This window comes from Dermacentor albipictus, unplaced genomic scaffold, assembly GCF_038994185.2.
Source record: "Dermacentor albipictus isolate Rhodes 1998 colony unplaced genomic scaffold, USDA_Dalb.pri_finalv2 scaffold_18, whole genome shotgun sequence".
Lineage (NCBI taxonomy): Eukaryota > Metazoa > Arthropoda > Arachnida > Ixodida > Ixodidae > Dermacentor > Dermacentor albipictus.
In genome coordinates, this window is record NW_027225572.1 from 4015425 (window position 1) to 4028214 (window position 12790).

Below are 12790 nucleotides of genomic sequence, written 5' to 3' on the forward strand. Positions count from 1 at the left end.
GGACTAAATGAAATTGTTCTATGTAGAATAAACTACCCTATACGGCACGCAAGCCGGTTGCTACGTGACCCACCAGTAATTGGTGTTGCCAATATTGCGATCGAGTTAGAAGCTTTTACAGAATGGTTAAAAATGTCGCAGGCCACAACGTCCTTCGCCACGACCACCACCTCCATACCAACCTCCACCTCCTGTCTCCAGACCTCCGTAAGAAAAACATAACTGCAGCCGAGTTTCACTTTTCACGTAATGACTAATGAGGCTGAGTCTCGACGGGTCTTCCTCTTACAGACCACCCTCGCCCAGACCCCCTCAAGGACCTCCACCGGTGGGAAGACCACCGTAAGGCCCTATCTTCATTCCGCAACACCTCGCTCACCAACCACTTAAGCCAATGCGTTTGAACATTTTCAGTCCACCTGGCCCACCGTACCAGCCTCCGGCGCCCGGGCCAACAGCACCGTACGAAAATATTGGCATAATTTTTCACTCAACTGTAAATATCAAAAGAATAGACTACATTTTTTTCTTTCTCTTTTTTCTGCCAGAGCAACCCCTCCTGCTCCCAGACCCCCTACCAGTCCTTCACCTGTGGCGAGACCTCCGTAAGACATTAGCACTCTCGGCTTTCTATTTCATTCACGTTCACTCACCAACCACTTATGCGCACATTCCCATCTTTTTCCCCTCTCAGACCTCCTGGTCCCCAGTACCGGCCTCCGCCACCTGTGTCCAGACCACCGTACGAAGACACTTGCGTATTCCTATTATTTTCCATAAGAAACGTTACCATGTGCGCCCACCAATATTTTCTTTGTTTTCTCTACATTTCTCAAGTTTGTTTCGCATTACTATATATTGTTACGAAGAATTGCGAAGAAATGGTTTTATTTACAGGCGATGGATGATGATCGTAGCGTGATCGTAGCGATCCCGTTACGATCACGCCTGACCTCTCAAAACTCCTCGTTCTCTTCCTCTTCTCTCTTCTTGTCCGCGCCTTTCGTATCCGTTACATTTCCCCGCAAGCAGACGAAGCCCGTGGGGCGAGTCAGGATGGACAAGGAGGGTTGAAAGGCTTCAGGCGAGCAATATGAGTCAGCTGAGTTCTGCTTGATCGCCGACCATTGCACAGGAGGCGAGATATGACGTAAGTGAGTTCGGTCAGGCGGTCCACGACTACAAATGGGCCTTAATATTGTGGCAAGAACTTTTGGCACAATCCACGCTTGCGTTGCGGTGTCCAAACAATAACCAAGTCACCTTTTTCCAACGATACTTGCACGTGACGGTAGTCGTATCGCTCTTTCGAACAACTTTGCGAGGCCAGAGTACGAAGACGAGCTATTCGACGGGCTTCTTCGGCGAGACACAAAGTCTTCGATACAGAATCGTCACTGCGCAGTACGAAGGGTAAAAAAGTTTCCAGAGGGCTTCGCGGTAACATTGCATACAGGAGATGAAATGGGTTCGTGGTTTCGTGTTTCGCCGTGTTGTATGCGTAAGTGATGAATGGAAGCACTTCGCCCCAGTTCTTATGATTGGAGGGGACGTACATGGCAAGCATGTTGTTCGTCCTTTCAACGAGGCCATTGGTCTTTGGATGATACGGCGTGGAATGACGGAACTGTGAAGTGCACAAACGAAGTAACTCTTCAGTGGCATCAGCAGTGAACTGGTGACTGCGGTCGCTGATGATGACACGTGGTGGGCCATGACGAAAGACCACGGAACGCAGCAGGAAGACCGCCACGCAAGCAGCGCTAGAAGACGGTATGGCTGCAGTTTCTGCATACCGTGTAAGATGGTCTACGCTGACAATTATCCAACGGTTCTTGTTGTTAGATAACGGGAATGGACCCAAAACGTCAATGCCTACTTGCGTGAACGGCGTACTGGGCGGTGTCAATAGCCGAAGGGGACCCGGCGCTGCGGTGGTCAGTCGCTTGTGACGTTGGCATGTTTCACAACTAGCAACATAGCGCTTGGTTGTTTCGTACATCTTGGGCCAGTAAAAGCGCTCCTGAGTGCGGTGCAGCGTTCGTAAGAAGCCGGAATGGTCGGATGTCACATCGTCATGCATGGCGTGTAGAACGGCGGAGCGGGGACTCTCGAGGACAACAAGAAGAAAACGCGCTGCATGCCCGGAGTAATTAGTTTTTTAGGTAATTTATCACGGACAGTAAAGCGACCGCTGCCTTTAGAAGTATGGGCGGCGACAAAAAGCGGATCGAGGGTAACATCATTCTGTTGTTCTCGCTGAAAGTCTGCCGCGTCAGGGAACGTAGAAGTAACAGCAGCGAGACAGTCATCAAAATTCTCAGCATCGCAGTCATTAGTCGCAAGAGGAATCCGAGAGAGGCAGTCTGCGTCAGCGTGACGACGGCCACTCTTGTACGATACCACAAAGTCGTATTCCTGGAGGCGCAGCGCCCAACGTGCGAGGCAACCAGAGGGATCACGCAAACCGACTAGCCAGCATAAAGAATGGTGGTCGGTGATAATCTTGAATGGTCTACCGTAACGATAACACCGAAACTTTTGTATGGCGAAAATGGCTGCCAGGCATTCTTGATCCGTAACCGTATAATTGCGTTCAGATTCACTCAGGCAACGGCTGGCATATACGACAACATGTTCTGCGCCACTGTGACGTTGTACAAGCACCGCTCCTCTTCCGATTCCACTAGCATCAGTGTGAACTTCAGTCAGGCAAGATGGATTGATATGACGCAAGAGGGGTGCCGACGGTAGTATAAACTTCAGTTGAGAGAATGATGCGTCACACTCTGGTGTCCAATTGAAGAATGCATTTTGTCGCAATATACTTGTCAACGGGTAAACGATGTCGACAAACCGGGGAACAAAACGACGAAAATACGAACATAGGCCAATGAATGAGTGGAGTTCTCGTGCTGACTGCGGTGGCTTGAAGGAGCTTACTGCTTCAATCTTACGATGATCGGGTCTGAGCCATCCTTGTCGACTAAGTGTCCCAGGACCAGTGTTTGACGTTCGCCGAACCGCCACTTTTTTTAGTTTAGAACCAGTCCAGCTTTCTCAATGCAGTCGAGAACGAGGCTGAGGCGTTCGTTATGATCTTCAAACGTGCGGCCAAAGATTACAACATCATCGAGGCAACACATACATATTGCCCACTTTAGACCACGTAATACTGTGTCCATGAATCTTTCAAAGGTAACAGGAGCATTGCAAAGACCAAAAGGCATAACATTAAATTCAAATAGGCCATCTGGAGTCACGAAAGCGGTCTTTTCCTTGTCGGCAGGGTTCATAGGTATTTGCCAATACCCCGATTGCAAATCAAGTGTTGAGAAGTAAGAAGCAGCGCGTTAGCAATCAATGACGTCATCGATTCACGGCAGTGGATATACATCCTTCTTCGTCACTGCGTTTAGATGTCTGTAGTTCACGCAGAACCTCCAGGAGCCATCTTTTTTTCGCACCAGGATTACTGGGGCTGCCCAAGGACTAGACGACTCTTAAACGACACCTTTGGTCATTATCTCCTTGACTTGCTCTGCAATAACTTTGCGCTCGGACGACGACACTCGGTAGGGCTTCCGGCGGATGGGGTGTGCTGAGCCGGTATCTATTCTGTGACGAGCGCGGGACGACGGTAAATGAAGCTGTGCATCACCATGCGTGAAGTCGAATGCAACCTCATGTCTGGTAAGGACCTGTACCAGTGCTTGCCGTTCCGATGTGCCGAGAGCCTTCCTGATCATGTCGAGCAGTAGCTCTTCAGAATGGCGATTATCGCAAGAAAAGCAAGCTGTAGAAACGTCCGTAGTTAGTGCCGCTATTGAGCTACATGCGGCTTTATCGAAGAGAGCAATTTTCATATCGCGAGGAAGGACAACCGGCATGGCGGAACAGTTAAGCACCCACAATGTGGCGACACCTTTCGTCATGCGCACGACAGAGCAGGGCACAAGTGTATCTTTTTTAGCACAGTTTATGCGGAGAGGCCTAACTACAAGGTCAACACAATCACCATCAACAGTAGTTGCAGAAACACGAACGGGCGTCAGGCACCACGATGGTGCAATCAGTTCATCAAGAACACTGAGAGTGTCTATGTCCCTGTCTTCACCACCCGAGCTTTGTTCGGACTGTGCTGATATAAATAACTTGTTAAATGATATTTCGCCACAACCACAGTCCACGGAAGCGCCGCACTGTTCCAGAATATCTATACCAAGAATAACATCGTGCGAACAACGAGAAAGAACAAGGAATTCCGACACAAACACTTTCCCAGCCAGCAAAACACTCACAGCACAAACACCGAGGGGTTGAAGCCACTCGCCGCCTACTCCACGAAAGCTAATACCGTCTTTCAAAGAAAACATAACTTTGTGGCCTAGACATCTCAGACACAGTCACCCCAGTATCAACTAACGCCATGGTTGGTATTCCATCAATCGAGAATCAATCGTCACTTTGTTTTTGAACATCACAACAGTGAGAGGTATTTCTTGCAAAGACCGTCCGGCGACCACACCTCCATTGGCCGCGGATGCTAGTTTTCCGGCGGCGGTGACAAGAACGGCGCCGAGGGGACGGAGAGCGACGGGGACGGTTACTTGGTGGCGTCAAACTCCGCTCATATGCTCGCGAATCGCTGCGTCTGGTCGCGTGTGAGAAGTGGTCCATTGGAAGGGAATCGGTCGTCCGCAAGTCGTATGAAGTACGGGTTGCGGGTGGCGAGAACATCGGTGGTGTCCTTCGTGATTGACGGCCTTGGTGACAATACCGAGCTATATGGCCTGTGGAACCGCAGTTGTAGCACACGGGAGGGTCGCGGTTCACAGCATCTTCCTCGAAACGAATTCTAGGCTGCTGCGGGTGGCAAGAAAGTTCGTTGTCATGTGGATAATGTGTCTCTGCTGCTCGTTGAAATCCGTTATGTCGTTCGTAAGTCACGTCGTGGTAGTAGGGTCGGTGCTGTTCTTGTCGCGGCCTGACAGAAGTCACCGGGCCTCGGGGGTAAAAACGCGGCTGCTCTCGCTGTGGCCGAGCGTCGTAAGTAGGGCCTCTGTCGTGGAGACGTGGCTGCTGTCGGGGTGCGAGTTCATAATCCTCAGTGCCCCTCGCCGCAGGATACGGGGAGAAGGATGCTACGTTTGGCTCGAAATCTGGTGGTAGGCGGAAGCTATGAGTGCCTGGATGTGTCACTTGCGCGTGCAGGCGGAGCTCTTCCCGAACTATTTGTCGTATCGTTGATGCCAGATCGAGGGGCTGGTTGCTGTCCACGCTTGCAACTGTCGTCACGTTGGCTAGCCTGCCAAACTTCGGTATGATGCGCCTCGTCTTCAGTTGCTCGAAAGTACGACAATGCCGAATGATGTCAGCGACGGAAGCCAGGTTGTCCTTTGCGATGAGGAAATTATAAACGTCTTCGGCAATTCCTTTCAGGATGTGCCTGACCTTGTCTTCCTCAGACATCCCAGAGTCCACCATCCTACACAGTTTTATTATCGCCTCAATGTAGGTCGTGCAGGTTTCGCCTGGCACTTGCGCACGCTGCAGTAGCGTCTGTTCTGCCGTTTTCTTTTTCGTCGCGGAGTCACCGAATCGGTCTTTGATTTCGGAAACAAATCTTCCCCATGTTGTAAACCTTTCCTCGTGATTGTCGAACCACAACAACGCAGTATCCGTTAGAAAGAACACGACGTTCGAAAGCTCAGAAGCGCTGTTCCACTTGTTGGCGGCACTCACCCAGTGATAATGGATGAGCCATTCCTCGACGTCTTCGTCCGATCTTCCGGCGAAGGGACGCGCATCTCTCAGTTGTAGAACGGAACTTGTCGTCGCAGCTGTTGGAATGGGCCATTGTTCGTCTGCGTCGTGGGACATATTCAACTCCGGTAGATTTGGTGGGAGTCCAGCAAGACGACGGCTCCGTCGAAGAACTTCTGCTTCAGCCTCCATCTTCGGGTGTCGATTACCCAGCACCTTCCACCACAACTGTTAGGAAGAGTTGCGAAGAAATGGTTTTATTTACAGGCGATGGATGATGATCGTAGCGTGATCGTAGCGTGATCGTAGCGCAGCCCAGCCTCTCAAAACTCCTCGTTCTCTTCCTCTTCTCTCGTCTTGTCCGCGCCTTTCGTATCCGTTACAATATGTTCGTGGCGCATTGGCGTATATAGTCAACGCGTTTCATTATTACTCAGAATGCAATGCACGCTTGGAAGCCTAAGATCGTTAGCATTACGCAGCTTTAAGGCGAGGCTCAGCAAGAATTTGCGCCAACGATGTTCAACTTAACTATAACCATTCTTTTTTTTGTGACCGCTACGGTACTAGAAAAAAGACATACAAGTCTGCATCAAAGCGTGTCTATGCTGTCATTTCTACAGTAATGTCGCAACAACTAGACACGGAATAGCTGTTGAATTACAAGCACTTTGTTGATATACGAACGTCTGCTAAGAGTTTATCTGAGCACGGTTCTGCTTGATCACGAAAAGATGCTTCCGCATTCTATTGCCCCTGTTTGGGCACATTCTGATGTCGAAGATAAGTATGCAGTCATGTTTATTATCAAGAACCATGTTTCACATTATTTACATACCGCTTTTAAAAGTTGATTGCATTTCCGCGTTTTCCATTCATGTCGAACATTTTCAGCTCCCAACTCTAAATGATTAAGCACGAAGAAATGCGTAAGAACAAAATCTAGCAAATTAGCTTGTTGCAGAAGAGAGACATGCGGAACAGGAATTATTGACCTCAAAAACCCGGAGCCACAACATATGCATGCATAGCGTTGTTCGGCCTCCACGTTCAATTTCTTGTGAATGAAATCAGCCGGAATTTATCGTTTGGCAGCAATGGCGTTTTCATATTCTGAGCATGGTTACGATCTCTCAGGATTACAGGCCTCAAGTTCCCCTTAAGACCCTTCGTCAGACTCTTTCGCTCAATATGATGAGTATTTTCCTGTTTATAATTGCTTGTGTAATCATTAGCTCCAGTTACTTTTTTTAAGGAACTGCTGTTTTATTCATTGAAGCACAAAAGTAACTGAAACACCAATGCATTTCGTCTGACACTCTGAAAATTAATATCTTGAAACTGGTACAGTCCGGATAATTCATTCCAAGTCAATACGCTTTGCGAAGTCACCGGCTATAATTCCTAGAAAAGCATAGTGGCCGCAATATTATTATAAAGTTAATTTAAGTAATTAGGCTAATTACTAAATTAGGTATTCTGTTTTCTCATAGAAGTAATGGCCGCCTGATCGAGTAATTTAAATCGTGTATTATATTTGTTCTATCTACCACAGGGAATTTTTTAAAAGTTTGCTGCAGCTAAAGAAACACCCCGGATAGTAAAAAAAAAAGGGACATCGACTAAACGACCTGTTTGATGCGGGAACTACCGTAATAAGTTTGCTCGCAGCTGCTTTTGTAAAACGCGTGCTTTGTTTTCACAGCGATAGAATCGTACTGGAGTGCATAGGATGCCTTTTGGTGTAACAAGGTGTTAAGCTGTCAGCGCAAATTTCTGACGGCCTGCAATCACGTTCATGAGAACGTGTCGCAGCAGTCGTTCAACCTAGGCACTATGGCTAACGAGAAAAGGTGCTACAGTACTTACCTGACGTTACTTAAACGTGCTTAATTATAGTGACATCTGCTCGGCAATGCCACGTTCTGCGGAATAGATGCAGCAGCGACCATCCGCAGTCGTTGAAAATTGTAGTATCGTTAAACTACGCATTCCCGACGAATGTTAAAATACAAGCATGAACCTACAATTTATTTCTAGGCCACGCTATCATTCTGAACTTTGTCTTATGTTTCAATCCCCCAGCAAGCAACCAGTGGCAGTTATCGCTTACATGAGTATTACGCAAACGTTAATAATTTTGTCTGCTGCAATTTTTTGACGACATATCCGCCCTTCCGGAAATGATACGATAAGTGGGGAGACAATTCCAAAACTGAAATCAGATACCCCCGAGTTTACCAACAAAGGGTCTGGTTTTAGGGTCATTTGGTCGTTAGTCATCGTTGCAAGCTGCCCTCCATTTGTTTATGGAACAGCCTATGGCTGCTACTAATTTTTATTAAAGCAGGGAATTGCAAAGGATCACCCGCTCTGGTGTTAGATGCGATTTCTGAGGGACACTTGAACGCCATGAAACAAGGGTTTTCCACAAGATATATCCCAAGTTAGGCAACACTGGAGAGTAATTTCACGAATGATTGAGGACAACAGAGAAAGTGTAACAGTAGGGTTGAAGCTTATTAAGCAGAAGACAAAGGTAATGTTCAATACCCTGGCAAGGAAACAGGAACTCATGATTGGCAGTCAGCCTCTAGAGTCTGTGCAAGAGAAATTTATCAAGGTCGATTGCCCACGAGGAACCCTGATCATGAAAACGAAATTTACAGAATAAGAATGGGTTACAGCGCACATGGCAGCCATTACCAAATCAGGACATGGAGCTTACCACAGTCGCTCAAAAGGAAAGTGTACAATGATTGCATTGTACCAGCGCTATCACATGGGGGCGAAACTTGAAGGTTGCCAAAGAAGCTTGAGAACAAGAACAAACGAAGGAACGAAGAATTTTAGGCGTAACCTTAAGAAACAGGAAGACAGCGGTGTGGATTCGACAGCAAACGGGGACAGCCGACATTCCAGTTGACGTTAAAGGGCCGCTCATAAGGTCTGGCCATTTTGAGCGCGCAGAACATACAGTGCGCGCCAACGATCGTGTTTGCAAACAATTACATCCCTACGCGCCACAGAAAGGTTTCAATCCGAACGCCGTTTTCCCTTCTCCTTGGGAGTTTCTCGCTATGCAGTAGAGATCGCCTCCAGAAATCATAGGTTCGCGGCACGGAAATATTTCGATCTCGGCTATTAATGAGCCCATTTGAAAAAATTTTCCGGCAGAACGCTTTCTTGAAAACACGTAACAACTTTCAGCGTATAACCAAAATTTGCTAGCGGGCCTGGTGAGGGGCCTTTTAAGAGAAAGCAACTGAGCTGGGCAGGCCATGTAATGCGTAGGGCAGACAACCGGTGGACCATTAGAGTTAGAGAACGGCTTCCAAGGGAAGGGAAGCACTGTCAAAGACGTCAGAAAATTAGGTGGAGTGACGAAATTAGAAAAATTGCCGGCACAAGTTAGAAACAGGTAGCGCAAGTTCGGGGTAATCGGAGAATCGCGGGGAGAGGCCTTCGTCCTGCAAAGAACATAAATATAAGCTGCTGCTTCTGATGATGAAGATGTCCTAAGTCGATATCATTTGTAAGGATAAGTATTGACTGGGTTAGAAATTAGCGTCCAAATCTGCTCGTTATCGCAACGTTAAATTTTCTTTGTTTTGCGTCTGTGTAAAACAACGTTGGCAAACGTAGAACCGTAGGAAGAAATGAGCGTTCATGCATAAAAACTTACAACCAAACTTGTCATTCCGTGTACTTTTCATAGGTCCCAACTTCCCTTGCCACGCCCCCCACCTGCGTACACGCCCCCACCTTCTGCGGCAAGACCACTGTAAGATGCTCTCGATCTTTGCTAGTCAGCTAAGCACTTGACATGCACATATCAGAACTAATGAGTGCCTCCCTTTCCTTCCCCGAGACCGCCTCCAGGACAACCTCCTGTAGCCAGACCCCCGCAAGGAACAAATACACTGAATTATTATGGCCATCAATTCATTATTCCCAATGCATTCCACTGTTATAGGCCACCACCTCCTCAGACGAGGCCTCCTCCTGTGGCCAGACCACCGTAAGGCTCCATGTGCTACTCTAGATTCTTTATTACGGTTGTTGCTGTCATTACTCGACAACTTTGAAAACCGACAAGTCTGCGCATTTTCCCAACTCCCAGTCCACCTAATCGACCTCCACTTGTCGGACTACCGTACGCACTTCTTTATACCTCTCTCTCCCGCCTTCTAGGACCGTACGAGCACAGCCTTTTGGGCCAACTTTTAAAAGTGTAACGTGGATTTCACACTAAGACTGCTACAGTGTAAATGTGGGTTGAAAGGAAGGACCGCAACGTCGTTGAAAGTTGATGGCATGCCAGTCGGAGTTCCTCATTTACAACCTACTTTACTCCTCCTATCGCTATGTCCAGTAGAAAGCAAATCACATCAACTATTCGTTTTACCCTGCTACCTGACGTCAAAACATATGGTTAGAAAGGCACGCTTTTCAATGGTAAATTGAAAAATATACACGGAAGATCACGATAATGATAATCAATACCTAAGCCAGGCAATGTTTATAACCTTCAGAGCATGCAAGACAATGAAGAGGGAAGCGGGTTTAACAAAAAAAAGTGCAGCAGAATGCAACCATGACGAGTAAAAATTTGTTGGAAATTTATAAATATATATTGTAATGACAACATAAACAATCTTACAATAACCATAATAACCAATGCAAAGAACCATCAACTAAATATTTAGTATTAGGAAGCCTATGGCTCATACTGAAACATGGCAATGTCGCTGTCAGTGAAAATATTTAATTCATCCTAGTACCCAAGGCAGCAATTCAAAGTTTTGTTATGACGGTTGCTCCTAAGGTTCTACAACTTAATGGAGAAATTATGGTGCTGTCTATGCACCTCAACTGTTCATCTGGCTAAAGCAGTCACAGTGAAAGTTTCTGCGCAATCAATTGTGGTTAGTAAAAGATATAGATGATTGACCACCATTAGAACTTTCCCGTAAAATAAGTGAAAACGGAGACCGCAATTTGCCTACGTGCATTGAAACCGTCCAGACTTCCATGACCATGCAGAAAAGTCCGAAAGCTGCTCTCTTAAAATATTCAACTAATTTTCTAAATATCTGCAGTGATCCTGAGACAAAAAAATATTATCATTTTACAGACCACGCCCTCCAGGGCCACCTCCAGTGGCAAGACCACCGTAAGACATTACCAGTCTCGATATAAGTCATAAAAATCACCACGACGCTTCTGAGGCGCCTAATTGCTGCATGTATAATCATTTCAGGCCACAGGGACCATCGTATCAGCCACCGGCTAGGCCACCGTATGTTTCACTTACTTTGTTACAAACATAAACAGGCAGACAGTTTGTTGTCTGTGTTTTTTCTTCTACCAATGAGTAAGACATTCAATTAACTGATATTTTCTGTTTCGTTCTGTGACAGTGCCTACAATATTGCACAACTGAGTAGTGCAGTCAACTTGATTCTGTTGCGTGTAATACGAGGGGTTCGAGTGCCTGAAAGTGTACACGTAGATCGTGCTCTCAGTATCGCATTCCTTCGAAAATTGTTGGCGTTGTTCACTAGGCGTACAGAGGGTTCCGCCACCTCTAACGGCATTTGGATTCCAACGCAAGATTTCTAACGCGATAACTCGAACCGCATTTAAAAAAAAATACATCCACTTCAATGTCATGACAGTATTGCCCAGCGCCACGGATTGCAGCCAGAGAATAAAGGGGGGAACAAACAATTTATTAACGCTAGCTGTGTTTACCTAATGGTCGGACAACTAGTGATAAGAAGATAGCGTTTGCTACAATGTGTAAAATAACATGACATCTGCATGAATGAAGCAAATACGCGTCCTCATGGCCTTCACACAATAAGCAGACAGGGCACTTTAGACGCAATGCGGTACTGAAATCGGTCTTCGACACTGTGCCCGGTAAATGAAATTACAATGTGTACACTCCAGGACTGAATCATTATCATACTCATAAGATTCGGGAAACACATACCCAGAATGAAATGTCCCAAATTAATTTAGAAAAACCATATGCTTCTGACTAGTTTCATAGGTTCAAACTAAAGGAATAAAGAAACCAAAAATTTATTCCCAAATCAATGAATACGCAATGTATTTGAGTATTGAAGCATATAACCGGGAACAATGAACAGCTAATACGCTAAAAACTTCCTGTGAGCAATATTAAAATTCTGGGAGCGCCTGGCGCATCAAAGCCGTTTAGAGCAATTTTTCCCAAAGTATACCCTATACATATTGCATCATACTTGACTTTCATGCACGGCATATCTTTCGCCTCCACATTCACAGACCCCAGCGTCCTTCCCCACGGCCCCCACCTGCGTACCAGCCCCCACCTCCGCCTGTGTCGAGACCACCGTAAGATGCTAACGCCTCTTTGCTTGATGATCTCACACGCACTGCATATATGTTTTTCTTATAGGGCACCGTTTCCTTCCCCGAGACCTCCTCCTCCGGGACCACCTCCTGTCGGCAGACCGCCGTAAGAATGAATTGCCCAACTTTGTATCTCGGGAAACACACAACATAACAAAATAGCCGCGCACAATTTGAAACCATTGCGCTCTTATTGACCACCACGACCAAGACAACTTTCACGCTCATTAGCATTATGTTGCCTTTGTGAGTTTTTATCGCATAGTTTGCCGCACAGCTCTAATGGTAACCCGACATTCATGCCACCTTCAGCCCTTCTGGTACACCGTATCAGCCTCCAGCACCAGTTCCTCGACCTCCGTTACGAGCTTCCTTACCCACAGTGACATATTTATAAAAAAGCAATCGGCATAGCAATTTAAAAAAACCCGCTTTCACAGGCTCGCCATATGACGAGTGAAAAACAGCCACATCTCTGACGAGCGTTTGATAAGCACATACAACTAGCGTTTTTCTGCCTGCCAGTTTCACTTTCAGCAAATAAACTGAACCGATATTGATTGTAATGCCGAATTCATCAGCGCGAGGTTATTGCGAGTGTCGAAGTAGTCGTTTGAAC

At 46.6% G+C, this 12790-nt stretch overlaps 1 protein-coding gene across 31 annotated transcripts in view; it reads left to right on the forward strand.

Moving 5' to 3' along the window:
* The window catches only part of LOC135908732 (nascent polypeptide-associated complex subunit alpha, muscle-specific form-like), a 236484-nt gene that overhangs the window by 83265 nt on the left and 140429 nt on the right, over positions 1 to 12790 (forward strand). For 29 of the 31 annotated variants that reach the window (XM_070529168.1, XM_065440583.1, XM_070529173.1 and 26 more), the window contains exons 3-9: positions 142 to 207; positions 292 to 342; positions 415 to 462; positions 549 to 605; positions 695 to 742; positions 12085 to 12153; positions 12218 to 12277. The exons of 1 other annotated variant lie outside the window; for it this stretch is intronic. In XM_070529168.1, the coding sequence (XP_070385269.1) occupies positions 142 to 207; positions 292 to 342; positions 415 to 462; positions 549 to 605; positions 695 to 742; positions 12085 to 12153; positions 12218 to 12277 (399 nt within the window). The remainder of the gene's footprint in view (positions 1 to 141; positions 208 to 291; positions 343 to 414; positions 463 to 548; positions 606 to 694; positions 743 to 12084; positions 12154 to 12217; positions 12278 to 12790) is intronic. One more of the 31 variants, XM_070529178.1, reaches the window with a different exon arrangement.